This window comes from Galeopterus variegatus, unplaced genomic scaffold (genome assembly GCF_000696425.1).
Source record: "Galeopterus variegatus unplaced genomic scaffold, G_variegatus-3.0.2 Scaffold1415, whole genome shotgun sequence".
NCBI classification, from domain to species: Eukaryota; Metazoa; Chordata; class Mammalia; order Dermoptera; family Cynocephalidae; genus Galeopterus; species Galeopterus variegatus.
In genome coordinates, this window is record NW_007727526.1 from 135,156 (window position 1) to 157,860 (window position 22,705).

Genomic DNA, 22,705 nt, shown 5'->3' on the forward strand with positions numbered 1-22,705 from the left:
GTGTGTGTGCGTGTCTGTGTAATATGTATATCATATATATCATATAAGAAGGAATTATAGATGATATAAATGAGGAAATTATGATTTAGACTGTTTATGTAACTTGTCCAAAGATATCAGCTAGTAAGTAGCAGAGTTCAGACTCAAAATCATATCTTCTGGTTCCAAAACCAATGCTTCTCCTACTAACAAAATCAGCTGTTTAAAGATAATTTATTTTCTTTATTTAGACTTTTGTATGCTATTGACTAATGGACTAACACTAAAATATGCTTAACTATGAGTGAGTGGGCTTTATAACTAAATAAATTGTGAGGCTTGTAACACAGTTTTTATCCTGAATTCCTCCATAGTTTTTTTAAATCAAGAGAAAAATTCCTTTCTTGCCCGACATTTCACTTTAACAAAATGGTCAGTGTTATTCCCTATTTTTTAAAAAACGGTCAATACAAATGCTATTATTTCTATTATAGCTGGAGAGCACCACCTAGAGATGAGAAGAAAGAACAGAAAAATCCATTGGCCACGCATAGCATAATACTTATTAAGATTTTCACCTGCAGTAGTATTTTCCAAAGTGTTGGAGGAAATACTAAATTAAATGTCTGCACGGCTCAGGTTGGTAACAAAAACGAGTGAAATGCACAGAGTGTAAGAATTAAATTCCTTATTTACTCATACACTAGGAAACACTAGATCCTAAGGATGTTAATGAGGTAATAAAAGTTGTAAAAAAAAGTTTTAATGAAAAATGATATCTTGTTCAAGGAGAAGTTAAATTAAAAATGAAAGTTAAACCAATTTCTTTCCTCACTTTGAGCCAGCTATCATGTTACAAGCTTTTATACTCATTATTAGTTCTCATAATTTCATGAAGTGGACCCAATTATTATCCCCAGTCTACAGATGAAGAAATGGGGGCTGGGAAAAACTATAGGCTGAATTCAAGACACATAAATTTTACTCTGCCCAATGTTGCCAACATTAAAATATTGGGAGATTTTATATAAAATCTGCATGCATATCCAGTTTCTCTTGAAATCATCTGAAAAATTAGAAGATCTGGTAATACAAGCAGCAAGCCTACATGTTAACAATTAGCTTTAGCCCCTTTTAGAAGGGGCATGTGCTGACCAGATTACCCAGTTCCCAAAGTAAATAAGAAACTTAATACTTACATCCTGCCCATTTCACTCATTTTTGTTACCAACCTGGGCCCTACAGGCATTTAATTTTCAACCACCCTCTTTCCCCCACTACATCCACCATTACAATATACAATAACCCTTTAATATGCAAATAAATACTGATAATCTCTACAAGTGGAGAGGGAGATGCAGTGTTCCCCAAACTTGTTTAAATAGGTAACTCTTTTTTCAAATACTGAACACATTTTGGAAATGCTGGTCTTTAAGTATATTTACTGTCACCATGTAAAGGATCTTTAGACAAATACCAAAACATGAGTGAAAATGGCAACTACTTACAAATATTAGTCCTGATATCAAAGAAGATGTCCCTGTAAGTGCCACATAGAATTTCGGAGTCAATGAATTTAAAAATACTGTCACTGTCAAAAAAAAAAAAAAAAATCAAAGTTTAAAAAATGCAAATTTAAAGCACTTAAATTGCAAATATGTATGTATGTTTACAAGTGCAGGGATATAAGTAGTATTAATATTAAGTATAAAATTCATTTGAGAAAGTTGTAATTTTTAAAAAGCTACTTTAAATTCCTATTGTTTCATGTCTTAAAAATGCATTCACACATGTCAAGGTAGGATTTTACACTGTTGATTAGTTAAGAAGCAAATCAAAATGAGATCATTTACCTTGCCTTTGAGAATAAAACTAAAGCACTTATAAGTCAATTTAGACAAGAACTTTTACAAATCTATAAGGATAGGAAGCTGAACAAACATTCTTTTACAAAGGAGGTTAAGGCTGGTTAATTCAGTTGGTTAGACCATGGTGATAACACCAAGGGCTGTCAGGTGTTCGTCTCTGTACTGGCCAGCAAACAAACAAACAAAAAACAAGAGACGTTTAAAACCATTCCCTAATTATTTTGGTGAAACACAAACTAGTGTTTCAAATTAGAGGGAAGGAAACATAGTGTATGTTTTGGGTATGTGGCCAGAGAGGCAAAAATAAGCTCAAAGAGAAAAGCAACAAACTGAACTCTATGCACCTGACTTACTGAAATCCTGGGATCAGAATCTTCACTTCAAATAATTGTCTCATAAATACTTTGGATTTTAGAAAGAAATAAAAATCTGTAATAGTCAATTACTCTCATCTAAATGGTGTATCTAGTTAACATGTAGAAAAATAAAGAATAAATCAATGAATAACATTTCACAGATCAGACAAACCATTAAGCACTTCATTCACCTGTTATAAAAGCCAAATTAGCTCTTCAGTCTGGCTTGTTTTAGTGTGTTAGTTATATTTGAATTTACATCGTACTTATCTCCTAAAAAATCCAAAATATTTCAGGACATTATTTCACAGTCTTTCACGTCATCTTATGGGACAGAAAAGGGGACATTTGTGTTCTTTTGCTACAGAAAAAATAAACCACGGTCCTGATTGTCAAAGTCATCACACAGAAATACTTCCATGTTGTCCTGAGGTTGCTGCTCAGAGCTTGAGTAAATTATTACAGTGACATGGTAAGTGGCCCTGGGCCCCATCCACTTCGTCCTGTCTACAGCTAAAGAATAGTATTTGGAAAATCCATGGGGATCATCACTTCTTACACGTCTTTGTATCTTCAGCCCAGACTACATAGCAAGTGCTCTACAAATGTTGAACGAACTAACGAACAAACCCCCTGCTCTTCGTGGCGCACTCTCTCTCCCTTTACTTCCTGTACTGTTCTATTACTAAAGATAAAGTCTAAGAGAACAGACAAAAATATCACAAAACTGTTTAACAGACCTATTTTAAAACACGAGAATGGTCGACTAAGATCATGGCATTTTGTTTCTTTGAGATCTTTGAATCACAGATGTGCACATCTTTGTTGTCTGGGTGTGGGTTCTCTCAGCCGGGGCGGCAGGAGACTCAAAAGGAATGATTCTCAACGGATAATACTCATGATGGGGGTGTATATAAGTGCTACATTCAGTCTGAGAATGCTCTCTTCAGTCCTACCACCTGAAGCTTACGGCCTGTCAGGTGGCTTTTCCTCGGGTAAACAAGGACACAAGTGAGAGGGCGGATCTTAAGAGCTTAAGGAGGAAACAGTAGCTGCACCTCGGGTTTGACAATCAGCTGCGGGGTTGCGGCCCAAGAGAGAAAGAATACACTTGGTCGCGCAGCACCGACTCCTTCTCCCAAGACCTTTATGACTACTGAGAATCTCTGCCCTGTCCCCCCTTGCCCCCTGCACGTTTCCTGGCCCCCCGCCCGTCACCGGGAGATCTGGGGCTCTCACCCGCTGCCAAGTTCTCACACAGCCTCAGCGGGACCCTCAGAGCGTAAAGCAGCCCCAGCCCCGCCACGAACCACAACGAAGCCCCAGTCCCCGCCAGCCCGGCCCGGAGCCGCTCCCTCCAGCCCAGCGGCGGGCTCAGTTCGGGAGCGGGTGCAGGAGGAGAAGCCGCAGCAGTCTCCGCTCCACCTAAGCCACCGCAGTCCGCCATCTTGCCACTCTCACAAGCGCCAGGAGCTGGGAGGGGAGAAAGGCAGGAAACCGGGACTCGGGAATCCTGGGATAGTGGCGGACCTGGAGTTGTCCCCTGTGAAGACTGAGTCCTGGGGAACGGGGAAAGAGATTTGGAAGGTTGAGTGTGTCCCAAGATTGGGACTACCAATTCCTTAGGGTGGCGGGGAAGAGAGCGGATAGCGGCACCTATTCTGGAGGAACTGGACTGAGATGTGACCTCGGAATGAAGTGTTTTTGCTTCCATACGAGATGAGGGTCACCTTTCACCTCATTCCCGGGGTTGGAAAAGCCACCGATCCTTCCAGAGGCCGAGCTGCTCTGAGCGCTTTGGACTCGGCTGCCATGGAGATCACTGGTACCATGAAAACTTATAGGAGTAGCAACTGCTATTTTGTAGGATGGAGCCTAGGCGCCAAGAGCAGTCGAAACACGCTGGCAAGCGTGCAACAGATGAAAGGGGAAACGAATGTAACTCAGAGAGAAAGACACTAGACTTCAAGTCACTGAAGGCAAAGCCAACTTCCTGGTGCGCTGGCTGCGGGCGCCGTCACCCTCGCGCGTAACTGACATGGCGCCCCCTCTGCCGGCGTTTCCGGGCGGGTCATTCTGACTGCCCCCACGGTGATTCCATCACTCGGCTTCCTTCCCGGCCTGCCTCGCGCCCGCGGCCGGGCTGGGCCAGAGCAGCCCAAGATGGCCGACTTCGAGGATCGTGTGTCGGATGAGGAGAAGGTAAGGGGTCCGCCTCTCTCTCCGACCTCCTCCCTCGGTAGGGAACAGGGGCCCGACCTGGCTGCGGTAGGAAGCGTGGCAGTGTCCCTAGGAAAAAGAAGCTTGTTGGCTCTCGGTGGCATTCGCTCTCCGCAGTCCGGACGCTTCCCTCTTAGTGGGCTTTCCTCTGCCTCACGGTGGCCCCAGTTCCCCATTCCTCAACTCTCTTCTTTTCCTCCGGGCTGTAGACACAGCCCAGTGGCCTTCCTGCAGAAGAGACTTTAATGAATCCTGACTGGACTCTTTTCTGTAATTATGAAAGGGGGCAATAGTGATGTCGCGACGTATCAAGAAGCAGTTACTTGACCGCTTTTAGCTGTTGGGGCTCACCCCACCCCCTCCCCCGTTTTAGATATGATTAGGGCTAGGTTAGGGCGAGTCACTTCCTGCTCAGGGTAGCCTCTTAACTTCCCTCTTGCTCCTCCTTCCTCAGGAAGTGATTTTGCTGTCACGACTCCTCGATAGGGAGGTCCTCAAGTGGTGTCCAGCCCACTAAACATCCACTTCTTTTCTCACGTACGATCGGCTGGACTAATTCGCTATGATAAATCTGTAAGCCTCAGGGCATTCGCTTCATTATTCGAACACCACTCTTTTCCCTGTAGACACTCCCTTGATTGTAGGTACATACGGTCCCCGCGGTCTTACAACCTCTAAACCGTGATTTCTTGAAAAATAGTTTTCGGTTCCTTGTTAACAAATCAAGAATAACCAGTAGATTTTTTTAAACTTCAGAAAGATTTTATGTAGCACATAAACCTCATGTTAACAAATTCTGTTGTGGACGAAGCATCCTGCCTTCTGTGATGCTTCACTGTGGTGTCTGATTGTAGTTGGATTTGTCAGGGTGCAATTTGTGAACTTATTTCTGGAAAAGTGTCTTAAATACAAGAGCGTATTCTAAATTGCGTGGAATAGCTTTTTTTCTGACAACTGCACACCTTTCTTAATAGGTTTTCAGGTTTTTTGTAAATTATGTGACTTTTAGGGACTGTAGAAGTTAGAATGACCTCACTAGATAACTTGTTAAATGATAAGAATTAATGTCTTTTGTTTCTCACGGTGGTTATTACAAAATGTGCACTCTTGAGTGCTCTGTAAATCTGGACTTTTTCTTTCTTAATGAAAGATATTGGGGTGGGGAAGGGGACTGTTTATGATCCAGGGTCTTCTGTAGAATAGTTTGTTATATCATACCTACATATGGCATGCCATTTTGAAATGCCGAAGAATGTGCTCAACACTTACAAGCCATTGAACAACTCTTTAACATTATATTTTCTCTTATTTGGAAATTGATTCTCATAAATGTTTAAGATTTAGAGAAAAACAAAGACATCTTATATATGAACTTCTGCTGAAAAGAAAACTATAATAAAATGTTTTTTCTAAGGCAAATAGTTACGATTCAGATGAAATTAGATTACAGGACAGTGTAAATCCTGGGATAATAAAACATTTGTTAGTCTGACTGATGGTCCATTTATTTTAAGCAAAAATATTGTTACAACAGAATTTCACAAAGAATTGGGATGATAAACTTTGAAGTTTATGGTGCCCAAGTGATATACACGTTTACCAGTGTTGTTGGATTTTTGTTTTTGACACGAGGTTAGAATGCCTTTTTAATTAAATTTGGGAAAATATGTATATAGATTTCAGAGTGCCAGTTAAGATTTCTTTGCATATTGACAGTGTTTTAATTAATAACATTAATAGTCTTGGTTTTGTAACAGCAGATCTGTGACCAGTTTCCTCTTCTAGCATACTTTTGTTGCCAAAAATATTTTAATATTGCTTTTTGTCTTTGTTAGGTTTTCTAAAAGCAATAAACCCTTAGGTAAATTTGGTGATAATAGTCTCTGATTTCCTTACAAGTATTTCTATAAAAGCTGGTAAAATCATCCATTCTCATAACTAACTGCTGAAATTTTTATCACTTTATAAGGAGGAAGTTGAGCTTTTTAACTTCTGCATCATTACCTGAAATGGTCATGATGAGCTGTCTAAATAAAATAGGAAGTCAAAAGTTTAATAACTTGTAGAAATGAATGCTTTTAGTCTTATCCTGGAGTTCACAGTTTGAGAACGAGCTGTACTCTTCTAATTACTTAGACTCTTCAGTTATTTAGTTTTAAGTCCTTAGCAAGACCAAGATACCATAATTAGGAAGTTTGAAATATGAGATTAACTACTTGTTTGGTTCTTTGCATTGTTCTTTATTTCATGATTCAGCATTTTAAAAACAAATGCAAAGAGAATTTCAGGGCTGAAAAAAAGTGTTATTAGCATTTTTTTCCCTTCAGCCTAACTAGTAGAATATTTATGTACAAATTCAAAAATACTGTAACTGAGAAGAGGATCTGTGTGTTTTTGATTTAGACAATGGTATATCGGTTTTAAGGCATTTTTTGCAAAACAGGTTTATCAAAATTATTTAGCAGAGATATAGAAAATGTAAATAGATGCAGGGGGTTTTTTGTTTTTTGCAGCTGGCTGGTGCAGGGATTGAACGATGCAGGAATTTGAAGGCTTTGTTAGAGCTCATGAAAAATATTTATACTTTTAAACTGGATTTCCTTGATTATGTATTACATCCTTAATAAGTTATTATCCCAGAATAAAGTAAGCCCTAAAGCTTATTTGCCAGGGCTGTTTTCTAACAAGTCACCAAGTAGTATTAATATTACCATTCTTTTATCTTCACTTCTTTTCAGTTAGTTTTGCTAACTGGTATTCATATAATCTGTTATAAAAGTCTGGGACAGGAGCATAAAGCCTAAGCAGGTGCAAACTTAGATGCCCAGTCTTTTGTTAAGAGTGTAGGTTTATTATAATTTCTTGCAGAACATTTAGCTATTTTATTAGGACAGCTTCTAACCACCTGTGTGATTTTGGAAAAATAACCTCTGTGGATGGGCTTCATTTAGTTTCTTTCTAAAATAGGGAGGGAAGGGAATTGGATATAACCAACCCAACAACGTTTAATGAACTTTTTCAAACTCTGATAAAAAAAATTTCAATTTTTAAAATTGAAATGTTAAAATGTTCTAGGAGGTGCTATCATTATTTGCTTTTCTACATTTGCCCTGGTAACAAGACTGTGGGTTCCTTGGTAACCAAAACCATGTCTTTTTATCTAGTGCCTAGCATAGCACCAGGCACACAATGTAAGCACAGCCTATAGTATGAAAGAATTCACAGCTTCATTAATTCTTATATTTCTCCAGTCCACAATCCTTCATCGCCTATAAAACACCCCCTCCCAGTTATTTCTGGTAATCTTTAGGTATTTCTAGTGTTCAGGAACGTGCCTCTTTGGGTGCCACTTTGTGCATTCATTGTGTCTGAGCAGTTGCTGCCATCACTGGTGCTCTGGCATGCCATTGCTGGGAACATTCAACCCCATGGGAGTGTTTTCCTAATAGATGCCATAAAGCTTCAGACTTATGGATACCAAAATGACCATGTGTACTTCGAGCTTTACAAAACCCCTAATGAAAGTATTTTCTTCATTTGCTGTAAATCTGCTCCTTTAGAGCTCAGAAAAGCACTACAAAACCCAGGTATCATTTGCTCTTTTCTGTCTCCAGTCACAAATTTCTCTCATCTCCTTGCCAAAAAATAAAGTCCTTATATGGATCAGCTCATGAAAATAAAAACCCTGGATGGGGTAAATTAGTCATGATACTAACGACAAATGACTACTTGGGGTTTTTTTGAACTAGATAATAATTTCAGTATTCGTTTACTGTTATTTTCCCTTCTCCCATCATCAGAACCTCCTGCCAACCTCTGCATTTTTATTCATCCCACCATTATTCACTTAACTGCACAGACCCAGAACATTGGCATCATCTTTTTTACCCTCATCCTCTCCTCTCATGTTCATTCAGTATTCAAGTTCTGTAAATTCTTCTTTCCTATCATTAGATTCTGTTCCTCCATTTCCATTAATTTAAAAATAAAAATTATTTTAGGTATGTAGAAACCATGAACATATGCTTAAAATTAAAATGGTAGGGAAGGGCATGAGTAAAAAGTCCCCTCCCACACCTGCCCTCCAGCCACCCAGTTCTTCTGAGAGGCAGCCAATATTACCAATTCCTTTTGTATCTTTTCGTTCTGTGCATATACATACACATGATATCTTTCCAGGACAAACTCATTTTAGCTAGGCCAATGAAACTAATGTATAAAAGTGGAATAACAACTAATTATTTTAATAAATACAAAATGGACTAGATTCTGTTTCAGATAGGTCAGGTACATGGGAATCAAATTATAATTTTTTAACAGTTTGAACATGGAATTAGAACAAGAGAAATTAACTATATAGTCTAAAATTTGAGTGGTATTTACCTTCATAATAGGTATATATACCCAACATCAAGACCAAGTCAGATATTTGGGTAACAGCAGCGGACATTTTTTCCAGGTTAGTACTAGCAGGGGAGTTTTGCAGGGCTGGAAGGAAGTCCTTATGTATCAAAAATTTGTATATTGCAGCTTCTTCTGCAGTCTTTCCCCTTAGTTAATATCTCCTCCATTCTTTAGTCACTCAGCCAAAAACTTAAGTGTTATCTTTGACTCCTTTTTTTCTTTCAGTCCACATATAGTTCATTAGCAAATCCTTAATGGTCTTAAAAATGGTCTTTAAAATAAACCCAGAATTTGATTATTTCTCACTACACACTTATTCCAACCACTCTGGAAGATGCCACTATGATCTCTCACGTAGATAATTACGATAGCCTTCTCTCTTGTCTCCCTGCTTTTGCTTTACTCCCTCCCAACCCTCCCCCCAGCGGTCCTCAACGAAGCACCCACAGTGATCTGATTAAAATGTAGGTCAGAACATGTCACTCCTCTGTTCAAAACCCTCCAGTGGCTTCCCATCTTCTTCAGAATAAAATTTCTTACTCTGACAAGTCCCTACATGTTCTGGTATTTTACCTCTTTACCACTTACTTGTGACTTCATTTCCTGTCTGTCCTTTTCCTGCTTCTCTCTTTTCCAGACACACATTCTCACCTAAGGGTCTTTGCATTTGCTCTTTTCCATCGAGTTCTCTTCCTTCTATATCCCTCACTTCAGATATTTAACCAGAAATCATCTCCTCAGTGAAACCTTCTTTAGTTACCCTATCCAGTTCCAAATCCTAACATATCTTATCCCCTTACCTTGCCTTATTTTTACTCCTCAGCATTTATCACCAGCTAGTATACCATGTATTTTAGTTGTTTAATCTTATCTATTGTCTCTCTACCCATTGGAATGTAAGTTCCATGAGAACAGTGCACTAGTGAATCACCATTGTCTAAAACATAGTGGGCCTTCAGATATTTGTTGAATGAGTGAATGAATGAATCTCACTTTAATAGCATCTGTCTTGATTTCTTGGTTACCTCTCATAGGGCAGTCTGAATTTCAGGTTTTGTGAAGCTGTATTGAGGACACCAGTACTTCTATATTACTGACAGATCAATTTTTATTAATGGAGCTTTCTTCTTAGAAAGCTTCAGCAAGTCATCGTTACCTACAACCTACAGAATAAAACCAGAGTAGATATTAGCCTAACTATTGTCATCTGATTCAATTTATTTTCCTCTACCCTTCTCTTTTAGCTCCAAATAAATCCTCTTTGTATCAACCTGATCTGCTTACAAGAGGCTGTTTTCCCCCCACCTTTTTTGTTCTTACTATTCCTTCACTTGTAATGCTGTCCATCTGCCCCCCTCCCCCTGCAGTACCTATAGTGTTTTGCAGAGCACAGCTTGATTCTATCTTTCTTTTCCTTGTAGTTGTCTTTCACCAACCCAACCCATATCCATCTCCTTCATAAGTTCTATGCCACATACTATCTGTACTACTGATTTGGTAGTTTTGCTGCTTTGAATTGTAGTTATTTTTAAATGGTTAACACATTCTTACTGAGGGCTATTATTTGTATAAATCGTTTTGCTAACAGTGAAAGTATACAAAGATTGGAAAGCGAAGGTGCTTATTGTATGTTTGTCCTATGTTATTTATATCCACCATCATGATTTGCACTTTATCTTAGCTTAAGGTAGTGGCTCTCAACCTTGGCAGCGCATTAGAATCACTTGAAGAAGCTTTTTAAAATCCTCATTCCTGGGCCGGCCCAGTGGCGCACTGGATAGTGCGCCGCTTGGGAAGCGTGCTCCCGCCCGAGGGTTCGGATCCCACCTACAGACCGGTTCCCGCTCACTGGCTGAGCGAGGCGCGGGAGCAACACCGAGGGTTGCGATCCCGTTGCCGGACACGGAAAAGACAAAAGACAAAAAAAAATAAAAATAAAAATAAAATCCTCATTCCCAAACCCAACCCCAGATCTATTACATCAGAATCTCTGCAGGTAGAACCCAGGCATCAGTATATTTAAATCTCCCCAGATGACTCTAATATATAGCCAAGGTTCATAACCACAGGTTTAAGGCAAAAGGAAATTTGTTGGCTTCTTTCACTATTCTTTTTGTCCTTATCTTTAGTACCCACCTCAGTGTCTGGGACCAAATGAATTGTTTTTTATTTTGTTTAGAGTGAAAGAACACAAAGATCTGAACTTTTAAAGAAGATACTTTACTCAAAATTTAATAACACCTAGGCTTTTGCTTAGGAAAAAAATTAAGTAACTGCTGTGTCTACGTCCGTCTCATGTTAGTTACCTCACTGGAATCTTAAAACAGTCTAGATATGAGCAGGCATTATAATCACATATGAATAAATTAAGACCCAAGCAATTAAGTAATAAAGCTGGCTTGTGAAACCAGGTCTGCCCCTCAGTGATTTCGAAGAAACATAAAATTGGTAAAAAGATATACCTTTAAGATAGAATGCCATAACATTTGAGATATGCACAGATCTTAAAGGCAAATCCTTCTTGTTTCCCACTGCTTCTGTTTCCATCCAGCATTGGCTCTCACTGTAGAACTCTACGCTTTTGAACTTTGCATCTGCATCATGGCTCACTGGACTGGCACCTGAACCTCAAGGTGTTTGATGTGGAATTTTCCCTAATTTCTTAACCTAGTTCTGACTGTTTCCAAAACCATACTCATTGTATATGGTAGTGGGTATTTTAACACATTTAAGCTCCTAAGCAACGAGTTGCTTATGTGATCTTTTCATTCATTTTCACCTTTTTTTCTGACTCATTGGAGCATTTTATTTTTTTTTTACTTCCCTAGTTTTTTTTTTGTTTTTTTTTTTTTACACTTCCCTAGCTCTTGATCTATATATTTAGCCAGATCTGCTAATTAAACCAAATAAGGTCCATTCCCTCCTTCCATATACATATCAATGCTATTTTGCATGTAGGGTAAGACTTAACTTTTTTTTTTAAATCTTCACTGAGATTGAGCCAATACTTTAAAAAAATTTTTTTTCTAATAGTTGATGACTAAAGCTTACCACTTACTTTGAACTTCTAAATGAACACTTAAGATGAATACTTGGTAATCTTTTTCATCGACATTCTGGATGTTTTATATTAAGAGAATCCAGAATAAGAACTAATGAATGATTTCCTTCTAACTTGGTGCATAGAGAAGTTGTAAATTAAAAGGGAGTGGGGTGGAAGAAAAAGATTCTGGTCAAGATGGCGGAATAGATGGTCCCTCGTGTCACTCTCCCACAAATCAACCAATTTACAATTATTAAAAAGCAACAACAGCCAAGCTGGGGCTGCTAGAGCTCAGGGGAAGAGGAGGAGAGACAGACCTACGGAGCGTACGAAGGCAGGAGAAGCGATGATGAGAGAAAGAAAGGATCGCTCCCACCATCTCAAGTCCTGGCTGCTTCAAGGCTGGAGCTGGTGAGCACATGGAGCAAGAGCTGGCAAAAGCTGCAGCTGTGCCCTACCTATGAAGTTGCTTGGAGGCGGCAGGGGAGAAGATGGCCTTGGTGGCCCCCAGGCCAGCAAGACCACTAACAGCGTTCCCACGGACCCACATAGGAGCTAGGGGCCACAGACAACTGAAAAAAGGAGCTACTCAGAGGCCAGTGAGTCATTGCAAGGTACTGGCACATGGCCCATCCCATGAGAAGTGTTTGGAGTACGAGCGGTGGGGGAGGCAGGACCAGGGGGGAAACATTGGGGCACAGCATGGACAGCTGATCTGTCCTCCAGTCAGCACAGGCCCACTCGATGGAGACTGGTCAGGAATATAGAACTGCAGGTAGTTTGCTGAAAAGACTCAGGCCCAGAACAGACTTTCCACACAACCAAGGGGTACTGGACTTCACAGGACCTGGAAGTGCTTACAAGGTCAACTAAAAAAAACCTGAGCTGCACAAAAAGCCTTCCCCAGGGAATCAGCAGCAAAGCAGCAGTTTAGCTCGACTATAGGGCTCAAGTGCTGGTCCCCACAGGAAGTTTCCCCATTTTGGAAGTAACCAAATGACAACAAATTAGTTCCAGTGCAGAGTTTAAATAGTGGGAACAGCAAATAATCCAACGCAGAACTGAAAGAAAAAACAAAATACCCACAGATCAGAGACAAAGTTTGACATTAACTAGTAAAAGTCTAACTCCACCAAAGAACACCTATAAAACCTTAGAAGGACCAGAAGCCCCCTGGGCTCCCAAGCCAAGGAGTGGGGAGGGCCCGGGGCCTCAGCCACACCCAGCCCAGTGACAACCATCGAACTGCTGCTGGAAGCCCCTGGTCTCCCTGCCAGAATGAGGGGGGTGTCAGGGGCCTCAACCAAGACCCCTCTCCTTACTCCTCCCATTCTGTTTCCGTCTCTCTTCCCTGTGCCCTTCCCCCACAACTGCTCTGTAACATCTTAGGATGTAAAAAAAAAAATAATAATAAACACATTTTTAAAAAATAAAAGGAAATGATTGGAGGCTGGCCTGTTAGCTCAGTTGGTTAGAGTGCGGAGCTGAAAAGGTGATGGTTGGGAGAAAGAACTAGAAAATAGTCAGGAGCTGTTACTTGGTTCATTCTTGTGTGTGGTAAATTTTACACTTAATTATGTCATTTTTATATGCTACTATACTAAATGGTATATTTACACTTAATTATGTCATTTTTATATGCTACTATACTAAATGGTATAAAATACAATGAAGACCCCTGTTAAAGAAAAAATTATTCTGATACTTGTTAAGATGGCAAGGAAGACTATTCAAGACTATGAAGAACTTGATCAGATATTGAAGATGATCAGATATTGGAGGTGATCAGATATCACGGTGGGTGATTCTTGCTAAATTGGGATAGGGAGGCCAAAGATGGGGGGTACAGGGAGAGGTCAAGGCCTAGTCAAGAAGAGAGCTTAGAGAAGCCTGACTAAAATTTCATCAAGGAGAGAGTCTTTGCTACTCCCCACATGTGTGTTATGTAATTACTTTAGTAAATCTTCAAGTGTTTAAGACACTATAAAGCCTAAGAATGCACATAGAAATAAAATTTTAGATATATGAGAATACTTCAGAAAGTTCAAGGAAAGATTGATATTATCTTTTCATTCTATTTTTCCATGAACTTTTTGAAGTAACCTCATATATCGTTTATTTTGATTTATCATTATCAGTACAACCTAAGGCTTAAGAAGCCTAAAGATATGTCTTAAATTAGGTTCAACATTATAAAAAATAGATGGTAGGACTACCAAATAATTTGCTTCACATTCACTCTTTCAAAATCCATTTTAATTAGTTATTAAAATCATTTTCTCCGCTAGTAACAAATTATAAGTTTTGTCAGGTATAGACAAGTAGGTAGGGAAAACAAGCAAGTTTGTTTTGTTTAAAGTAGAGCAATTTCGTTTTTAAAAATTCTACCAACTTTGGGTGGCTTGTTCAATTGGTTAGAGTACAGTGTTATAACACCAATGTCAGGGGTTCAGATCCCCATACTAGCCAGCCACCAGAAATTTTTTTTAAATGAAAAAAATCTACCAACTCTAGAGGATAATTGCTTTTTATTATTTTAAGGGGAAGTTGGAACAAAGATATTTGGAAAAGCTTTTTTGGTCCGTAAAAATCTGCCATTGTTAATAGTTATCACTGAAGATTATAATGGTGGTAATGATGGAGAATATAAGATGATTAGGACCCAAAGAATTTCTGGAAAAGTGGAATTATTTTCTCAGTAATCTGAAGGGTTTGCTCAGTTTAATAATTTAAAGCACCAGTTATCTTGCTGTGGCCAGTTAAGAAAACAATAGCTGACATTCATTAAGTCTCTCCTATTATAAGTATTCTGCTAAAGACTTGACATATATAATCTCATTTACTCTTCACAGCAGTTCTTAAGGAGTAGGTACTGTCCTGCCTTAGAAAGAGGATGTGATTCAAACAGATTTTAAAAGATTGAAATTCAGAACCAGGTCTGATCAGCTCCAGAGTATATATCTTTCCATTTTGCCATAGTACCTCATAATAATCTTAAAAACACCACTTCCTTTGTGTCATTTTTTTCAAAAGGGATTTTGTAAATATTTACTAATTGCCTACTATGTGCCGTTTAATTTGCTAGACCTGTATAGTATAGAAAAAGAAAGCAAGGCAGTTTGCCCCCAAAAAACTTGAGTCTTGGGGGGGGCAGAATGGTATCTATAAAACTAATTATTACCAGCAGTTATATTTTTGATGCTATGATAAATATTCACATTAATTATGGTAAGAGTACAGAGGATTCTTGAGACTAGAAGTACTAGGGACTTCTTAGAAACAGAAGAACCAAACCTTGAGAGATGAGAACCTTAAAAGATTTAGACAGGCAAAGATGGGGGAGAGGGGCACAATTTTCGGGGAGAGTAAAGTCCAAGTGTCAGACAGTCTTTCATTGATTATATTTATAGATTTTTAAGTCCCCTTTTTAGGTTAGAAACAAAATAGAACATATTTCATGATATTAGAATTACTGGAATATTTAAATATCTGATATGGTACAGATGACATCAAGATCCAGAGTTTGAACCCTGTGCTGTCCAGCTGCCAAAACAAAACAAAACAAAAAAAAACAAATAACAAATAAATATATGAAGGAGTGGAATTGTGTATAAAACTTGAATTACTCTTTCTTTAAAATATTCATGGAGTTATACCCTTTACTGCAGATACCATCTCATGAATGCCATATATAGTGAAACTATTACTTTATGAAATAGGGACAATTTTTTTTTTTTTTTTTTAAAGATGACCGGTAAGGGGATCTTAACCCTTGACTTGGTGTTGTCAGCACCACGCTCAGCCAGTGAGCGAACCGGCCATCCCTATATGGGATCCAAACCCGGGGCCTTGGTGTTATCAGCACCGCACTCTCCCGAGTGAGCCACGGGCCGGCCTGAAATAGGGACAATTTTTAAAGCCTTTTTTTTTTTAAGCAGCAGTTCAATTTTTGTTCAACTAAAACATCCACGTCAGTGTTGGGAGATACCTGCTTTCTCCTTTATTTCCCCACCCCAACCTTGAGAATGATTGATTAAATCACAGTTGTTGAAAGTGTCAGCCTTATAACACGAAAGTCACAGGTTTGGATCACTGTACTGGCCAGCCACCAAAAAGGAAAAAAAAAAAAAAAAAAAGAGTCCCCCTTCATTTGTATTGCAGCAAAAAATATTTTTTGCAATCACTAACTGCTTAGCCATTTCTCTTTCCCTTTTTGTTCTACTAAATTTCATCTTAGTTTCAACCCAATTTTGAAGCTGTATGATTAAGTTTTTTTTTTTTCCTTTTTGTCTTTTTTTCGTGTCCGGCAACAGATCGCAACCCTCAGTGTTGCGCCCGTACCGGGACCGGCAACGGGATCGCAACCCTCGGTGTTGCGCCCGCACCTCGCTCAGCCAGTGAGCGGGAACCGGTCTGTATGTGGGATCCGAACCCTCGGCGGGAGCACCACCACACTCCCAAGCGGCGCACTGTAGCAGTGCGCCACCGGGCCGGCCCTGGGTGATTGAGTTTTGACTTTTAAACTTATTATTTTATCTGTCTCTCCCATCTTTGTGACAACTGCAGTTTTCACAAGCAAAGGTTTGAATCAATTCCTACTTTAAGAAAAAAATTCTAAAAAGACAAAGCCAAATCCATTTGACATACCAAAGATAATTCTCCGGAATTTTATTTCCTGCTAATACCGTGTGGTGTAGTTGAATGTCTATATTCTAATTCCAGCCCCACACCTTTATTAACACGTGAACTTGTACAAGACAACACTTATACTCCCTGAACCTATTTCTCCATTTATAAATGGGGATAATTGTCCCTGGTTACTTTAACAAGCTATTTTAAGGATCAAAAGAGAAAAGGGTTATGAAAGAGTTTTATAAATAATAAAATAGTATTCATTTACATTCCTACAGCAGTGAGTGAACATAACAAGTTTTTAATTCTGTGCTAGAGGTTGGCAAACTGTGACCCATGTGCCAAATACAATCCACTGCCTGTCTTAATAGAGTCTACAAGCTAACGTTTTTTGAATGGTTGAAAACAAAATAAAAAGAATAATATTTCATGAATTGTGAAAATGAAATACAAATTTCGGTGTCCAAAATAAATTTTTCTTGGAACACAATCTTGCTCATTTGATTACAATTGGGACAGAAACCACATGGCCCACAAAGCCCTGAAATATTTACTGTCTGCTCTTTACATTAGCAGTTTACCAACTCCTGTTCTATGCTCTTAGAATTCTTTTAGGGGTGTTGGACAGTAAACACATAAGTATATGTTCAGTGGTGGCAAATTTCCTGAAGAAAAATAAAGCAGGTAATGGGCCTGGAATTGTGAAGGGTGGGGAGAGTGCAGCAGCTAATTTATGATTTATATATGGGAGTCAGGAAACGGTACTAGACCTGAATGAAGATGGGAGTGAACCATCTGATAGAGGAGCAATTCTGGCAGAGGAACAAAAAATGCAGGAGCCCTGAGGTGCGAGGATAGCTGTAGGGCTAGGAGCTCTAAGTGGTGGGAGATGGAGTATTAGGGAAGGGGAGCCAAATTGTGAAGGGTCTTGTTGGCCATGAAGCAGACTGTAGATTTTATAATAAATATATGTTTATCATTTTATGTCTACTACTACTTTAAGGTGTTTTTATGGTATTGTGTTCAAATAGGGATAAATCAACTGAACACTTCAAAGACTGTCACATGTTTATCTAATACCAAGTAAGCCATCATTTTAGTAGTTCTTAAGAAATAACATAGGATTCCTTGCCATGACAATGTGTTTTGGGATCCCATGTTGGCATCTAATAATAACTACATTCTTTTTAACCATGCATTGAATATTTCACCCTTGCCATTGCATATATCTTCAAATCTCCCCATTTTCATTTAAAAACTGGGAGCTGTTTTGGTTTCTCTAATTGACATTTCTCCTGTTCTTGATATTCTCAGATGCACTGAGATCACTTAAGTTTTTTCAGCACTTAAACGTGAATACTGCTTGATGTTCCTTCTTTACTGACTTTTGTGCACTTTGGGGATTTTTCTTTAGAAAATGGAAGTTTGCTTTTCATTTGCTTTTCTCTTTCAATATAATCCCCTCATTTAACCAATTAATCAACCTATATTTTCAAGCATAAGGCACTGTGCAGATGTGAAGTGAGTAAGGCAGAGCTGCTGGTCAGGGAGTAACTTTAAAAAGCCTTTCTTATTGCCTTTAGCATTGTGACAACCTAACGTACTTAGTCCTTTAGCTTCCTTGACCTGGTTCTTTCAATTTTGAAGTTACTCAGTAGCCTTTATCTTTATGTCCCCTTTCATCGTTTAAAAATTAATTTAAGGAATGAAGGATATAGTCTTGTTAAAATTTAGTAGGTATACATATGTATAAATATATGTGTTACATTAAATGTGTTAACATAAATTAGTATTTTGCTCTTTTTAAAAAAAACTTTATTTCCCTAAACAAAGAATTTGGGTGAAGAGTAGCCTTCATTTTTTACACTGTGCAAATATTTTTAATGTCTGCATTCAGTTTGTTATGACCTCTTGTCTTAATTTGAACATATTGTTTCCTCTACCTAGAATGCCTTCCCCTGTCTTATCTACTCATCCTCCAACCCAGCTCAAACATCACTGCCTTTGAAGACTACCTTCCTTCCTTATGTACCTATATAGAGTTGCACCTTCCTCTGTGCTCCTCTCTGCATTTAATACCTGCTGTTCTTTGAATTATACCAATTCCATCAGATTTTGTAACTTTTACAATTATATATTCAAACATTATATGTATGTAAAATATGGCTGTGGCTTTAATTCCTTTTAGGGAAGCTGCTTTTTTGGTAGTGTATAAATATGTATATATTTATTTTTGTACTACACATGCTTTGAAATGACCAAGGGGAGTTTCACAATTATGTGAAAATTGTGGGAAATGCACCTTGGCAGAAAGTGGGATAGCCACAGATTTGTCACAAGTAGACTAAAAGAATAAGTTTGTTATTCAGATAGCTTTTCTGATTTCTTAAATAAGTGATTGACAACAGCAATTGACAAATACAGAAATATGATTAAGAGTACATGCAAGGAAAATATACACAGTTGGAAATCCATATTGTAACTAGTAGTCCTATGTAGTACAATTTTCATGAGTTGAGCAGCATTTCTTACCACCTGATTAGAATCCCTCTTTATTTTTTTGCTTAGTCAACATGAGTCTTAGGGAGGGTTTCCTCTTCATCTCCACCAGTTTGCATTCCAGAAAAATAATACAATATCTGTAATTATCCTGTCATGGCAAGGTTCTCAAACTTTATATACATAAGAATATTCTAAGGTGTGTGTTTGTGTTGTATATTCCTGATGCCTGTTTCCTGGTAGTCCACATACCATATTTTGTCTTCCAAGTCTTAAAAAAATCATGTAGGATTTTATAGCTAAAAGAAATTTTGTATATCTTCTAATCTAACTCTCTTGGGAGTTGTGTTATAATGAGGAAACTCAGAGCCAAAAAAGGTTAATAGTGATTCCAGAATGGACCAACAGAAACAATTATTAGAACCCAAGTTTTCCATTCTACTTTGCTCCATCAATCAGTAGGCCTTTCTTAACTGAAAAGTTTGACCATGGAGCAGCTTTTCTTCTATTCTTTACTAAGAGCAAACTTAGTAATAAGATCATTCATATAAACCCAAGGATACTAAAGTTGTAAAGTATTTCTGTCTTTTCTAATTCTCTTCTCAGTCCCAGCTTTATTTTGAAAACTTCAGAGTCTTTTTTTGCTGTTTAAGAATGGATTGAATTTGATGGAGTCGTCAACATATATCATGTTCCTCTTTGCCTCACTTCAGTGAGTTGAATCATTTTCATATTATCACATCAAATATTAGGGAATTTTCACCATCCTTTCTCTCATAGTATGTTAGAACTATACTTAGAGACCCGTTTGAGGTCAATCCTATTTTTTATCATTACTATATCATTATTATGTATAGATATTGCCAAATACCTATATATAGGTATTGCCAAAAGCCAGTTAGGTAGGAGCCATTCTGGAGGAGCTCACTCACATCAATTAAAGGAGCAGGAAGGAAAGGACCCAGAACAATCTTGGAGTAGTTTCTAGCTAGCTGGACCACTTGGCTCCTCACTTCACTCTTATTTGGGCTAATCTTCAGACAGAAACAGCATTTGTCCTTAGAATATAGCACTGGGAATGAACATTGGGACCAGAGAGGCAGGGTAGTACCCCAGGTAGCTTATGCCCTTAGATTCACTCAGAAAATAAACTCCTCACTCACTGTGATCAGCAGCAAGAAGTCTATTCTTCCCTTCCCCTACAATCACTAGAGACAAGCTACAGGTAAACAGAACAGGCAAGCTAAATCAAATTCAAAGAGGAGTGCCAAACATTTGTGGAAAACCAATACCGTGGAAGAGAAGAACCAATTTCAAAAAAACAACAGATCTAAATTCTTAGGTAACAGTCAATAGAACAGGACTTTAAAATAAGCATAGTTAATGTCCTCTAGAGATTATAGGGCACACAAAAAAGGAATTACAAAAATATCTTGAAGGGCTAGCCCGGTGGCGCACTGCTACAGTGCGCCGCTTGGGAGCGCAGTGGCGCTCCCGCCGAGGGTTCGGATCCCGCATACAGACCGGTTCCCGCGCACGGGCTGAGAGAGGTGTGGGAGCAGCGCCGAGGGTTGCAATCCCGTTGCCGGTCCCGGTCCGGTACGGGCGTGACACTGAGGGTTGCAATCCGTTGCCAGACACGAAAAAAGACAAAAAGGAAAAAAAAAAAATCTTGAAAATTAAACTAAAAGGGCCAGCCCATGGCTCACTTGGGAGAGTATGATGCTGATAACACCAAGGCCACGGGTTCGGATCCCTATATAGGGATGGCTGGTTAGCTCAATTGGGAGAGCATGGTGCTGACAACACCAAGTCAAGGGTTAAGATCCCCTTACTGGTCATCTTTTAAAAATAAATAAATAAACAGTAAAATGGGCACAGCTGAAGAGCACATGAGTGAACTGGAAAATAGAGCTGAGAAATTCTCCCCAAAGAATGAAATGACAAAAAAGATAAAATATGAGAGGAAAAAAATGAGATATGCAGGTTGGATCTAATGGATATTAACATTTTAGCAATGGGAGATTCAGAAAGGGAGAATGGCAATGGTGGCAGAAGAAGGAGGTTGGATGAATAACTAAAGAAATATTTTCCATAGCATTCCTTAGGACCTCTAGTACAGTGTTGAATAGTATGTAGAGGTAATAGGAGTCATCTTTGTTTTGCTTTTAAAATTAGTGACACTGCTTCTGTTTCATTATTGAGGTTGCTGTAGAATTTTGGTACATAACCCTTTATCAAGTTAAAGAAGTTTATTCTATTCCTACCAAAAACTAGTAGTTTTGTTGTTTTATGATATTGAAATAAGTGATGAATTTTATCATTTTTTCCAGCGTCAGTTGAGATGATCACATAATTTTGCTCTTTAATTTGTAAATTACATTAATTTGTTAGCATCAAATCATCCTTTCATTCTAATAAACACTATTTGATATTAGTATACTACTTAATTTGCCAATCTTTTATTCAGTTTTGCTTTAATGTTCTTCAGTAAGGTAGGATCATAGCTTTCTCTTTGTGAATATAGTACATTTTGAACAAAAACTGATTATTCATCTTTTTAGGGAAAAATTCAAAATGATCAAAAGCACATATATTCTAAAATCAGAATATACTTGTATTGATAGTGACAGCTTCAGGGTGTTTTATGGGGAAAAAAAATCCGAAAGCTTTTAAACAGTAAAGGTTTAAACAGGAAATTTTTGAGCTGGCCAGTTAAATTAGTTGGTTAGAACATGGTGTTGACAACACCAAGGTCCAGGGTTTGGTCCCTGTACCTGTTAGCACAAAAATAAATAAACAAAAAATAAACAGGAAATTTTATTTTAAGAGGTGATAAAAATATTGTAATTAACATTCTTTCATATGTTACTCTTCAAAGTTCTTTTACTGTCAATTTTGTTTTTCTTTAGGTACACATAGCTGCTAAATTCATCACTCATGCACCCCCAGGGGAATTTAATGAAGTATTTAATGGTGAGTAAAGATTAGTATTTATTTTAAGCCCTTCTTAATTACTGTCATTTATTGAGTAGCTTGCTGTCTCTTTTAATCTTATAATTTGTTATAGCTAAGGAAATCAAAATTTAAGATGATTAAAATAACTTGTCCAACGTCACCTGGCTAGTCAGTGTCAAAGCAAGAGTTCAAACCCAGGTCTAAGTCAAAAGCAAACTTTTAACTCATAAATTAGGATGCCTGTCTTATGTAAGAAAGATTTAAGGTAGTTTATTATTATAAATTATAGCTTGAATTTCTTCAGTGCTTTCGCTCAGGAGGTCCCATAGTCTCAGACACTTTTCTAAGGCAGTGGGGCTGAACTATCTGAGAAGCTTGTTAATATACAGATTCAGCTTTATCATGCCCTTAAGATTCTCATTCATTTGATCTGGGGTGGAATCAAGTAATCTGTGTTTTATCAAGTTCTTTACCAGGTGATTCTGAATCACAGCCAGTTTGGGAACCAGTATTCAAATACATTTATAACCTTCCATACTATTTGTTTGTTGTCTTAATACAACTTACAAGCTGAAAAATGTAGATGAGGCATTTTGAACTTCATGATGAAATCAATCATTACAATCCCATTTTAAGTTCCTAAATTAACTCATTTTAAAGATTCCTTAAGTAAAAGTATAATCTTTGTGCATCTTGGGTCAGTTTAGCAAACATTTATTTTGAAATTCTAGTTTTCCATTAGAAGG

General features: G+C 38.2%; 2 protein-coding genes across 7 annotated transcripts in view; one reads left to right on the plus strand and one right to left on the minus strand.

Annotated features, from left to right (window-relative positions):
• ST7L (suppression of tumorigenicity 7 like) overlaps positions 1 to 3,940 on the minus strand; it is a 95,376-nt gene extending 91,436 nt beyond the window's left edge. For 4 of the 6 annotated variants that reach the window (XR_550783.1, XR_550782.1, XR_550781.1 and 1 more), the window contains exons 1-2: positions 3,443 to 3,659; positions 1,488 to 1,570 (exon numbers count right to left, since the gene is read on the minus strand). Coding sequence is in view for 2 of the 6 variants with exons in the window: in XM_008576834.1 (XP_008575056.1) it covers positions 1,488 to 1,570; positions 3,443 to 3,650 (291 nt within the window). In the remaining 4 variants the exon portion in view is untranslated. The other 2 variants (XM_008576835.1, XM_008576833.1) reach the window with 2 other exon arrangements.
• Positions 3,941 to 3,984: 44 nt separating this feature from the next.
• The window catches only part of CAPZA1 (capping protein (actin filament) muscle Z-line, alpha 1), a 40,465-nt gene continuing 21,744 nt past the window's right edge, over positions 3,985 to 22,705 (plus strand). The window contains exons 1-2 of the mRNA XM_008576838.1: positions 3,985 to 4,405; positions 21,914 to 21,977. Of these exons, the coding sequence (XP_008575060.1) occupies positions 4,367 to 4,405; positions 21,914 to 21,977 (103 nt within the window). The 5' untranslated portion in view covers positions 3,985 to 4,366. The remainder of the gene's footprint in view (positions 4,406 to 21,913; positions 21,978 to 22,705) is intronic.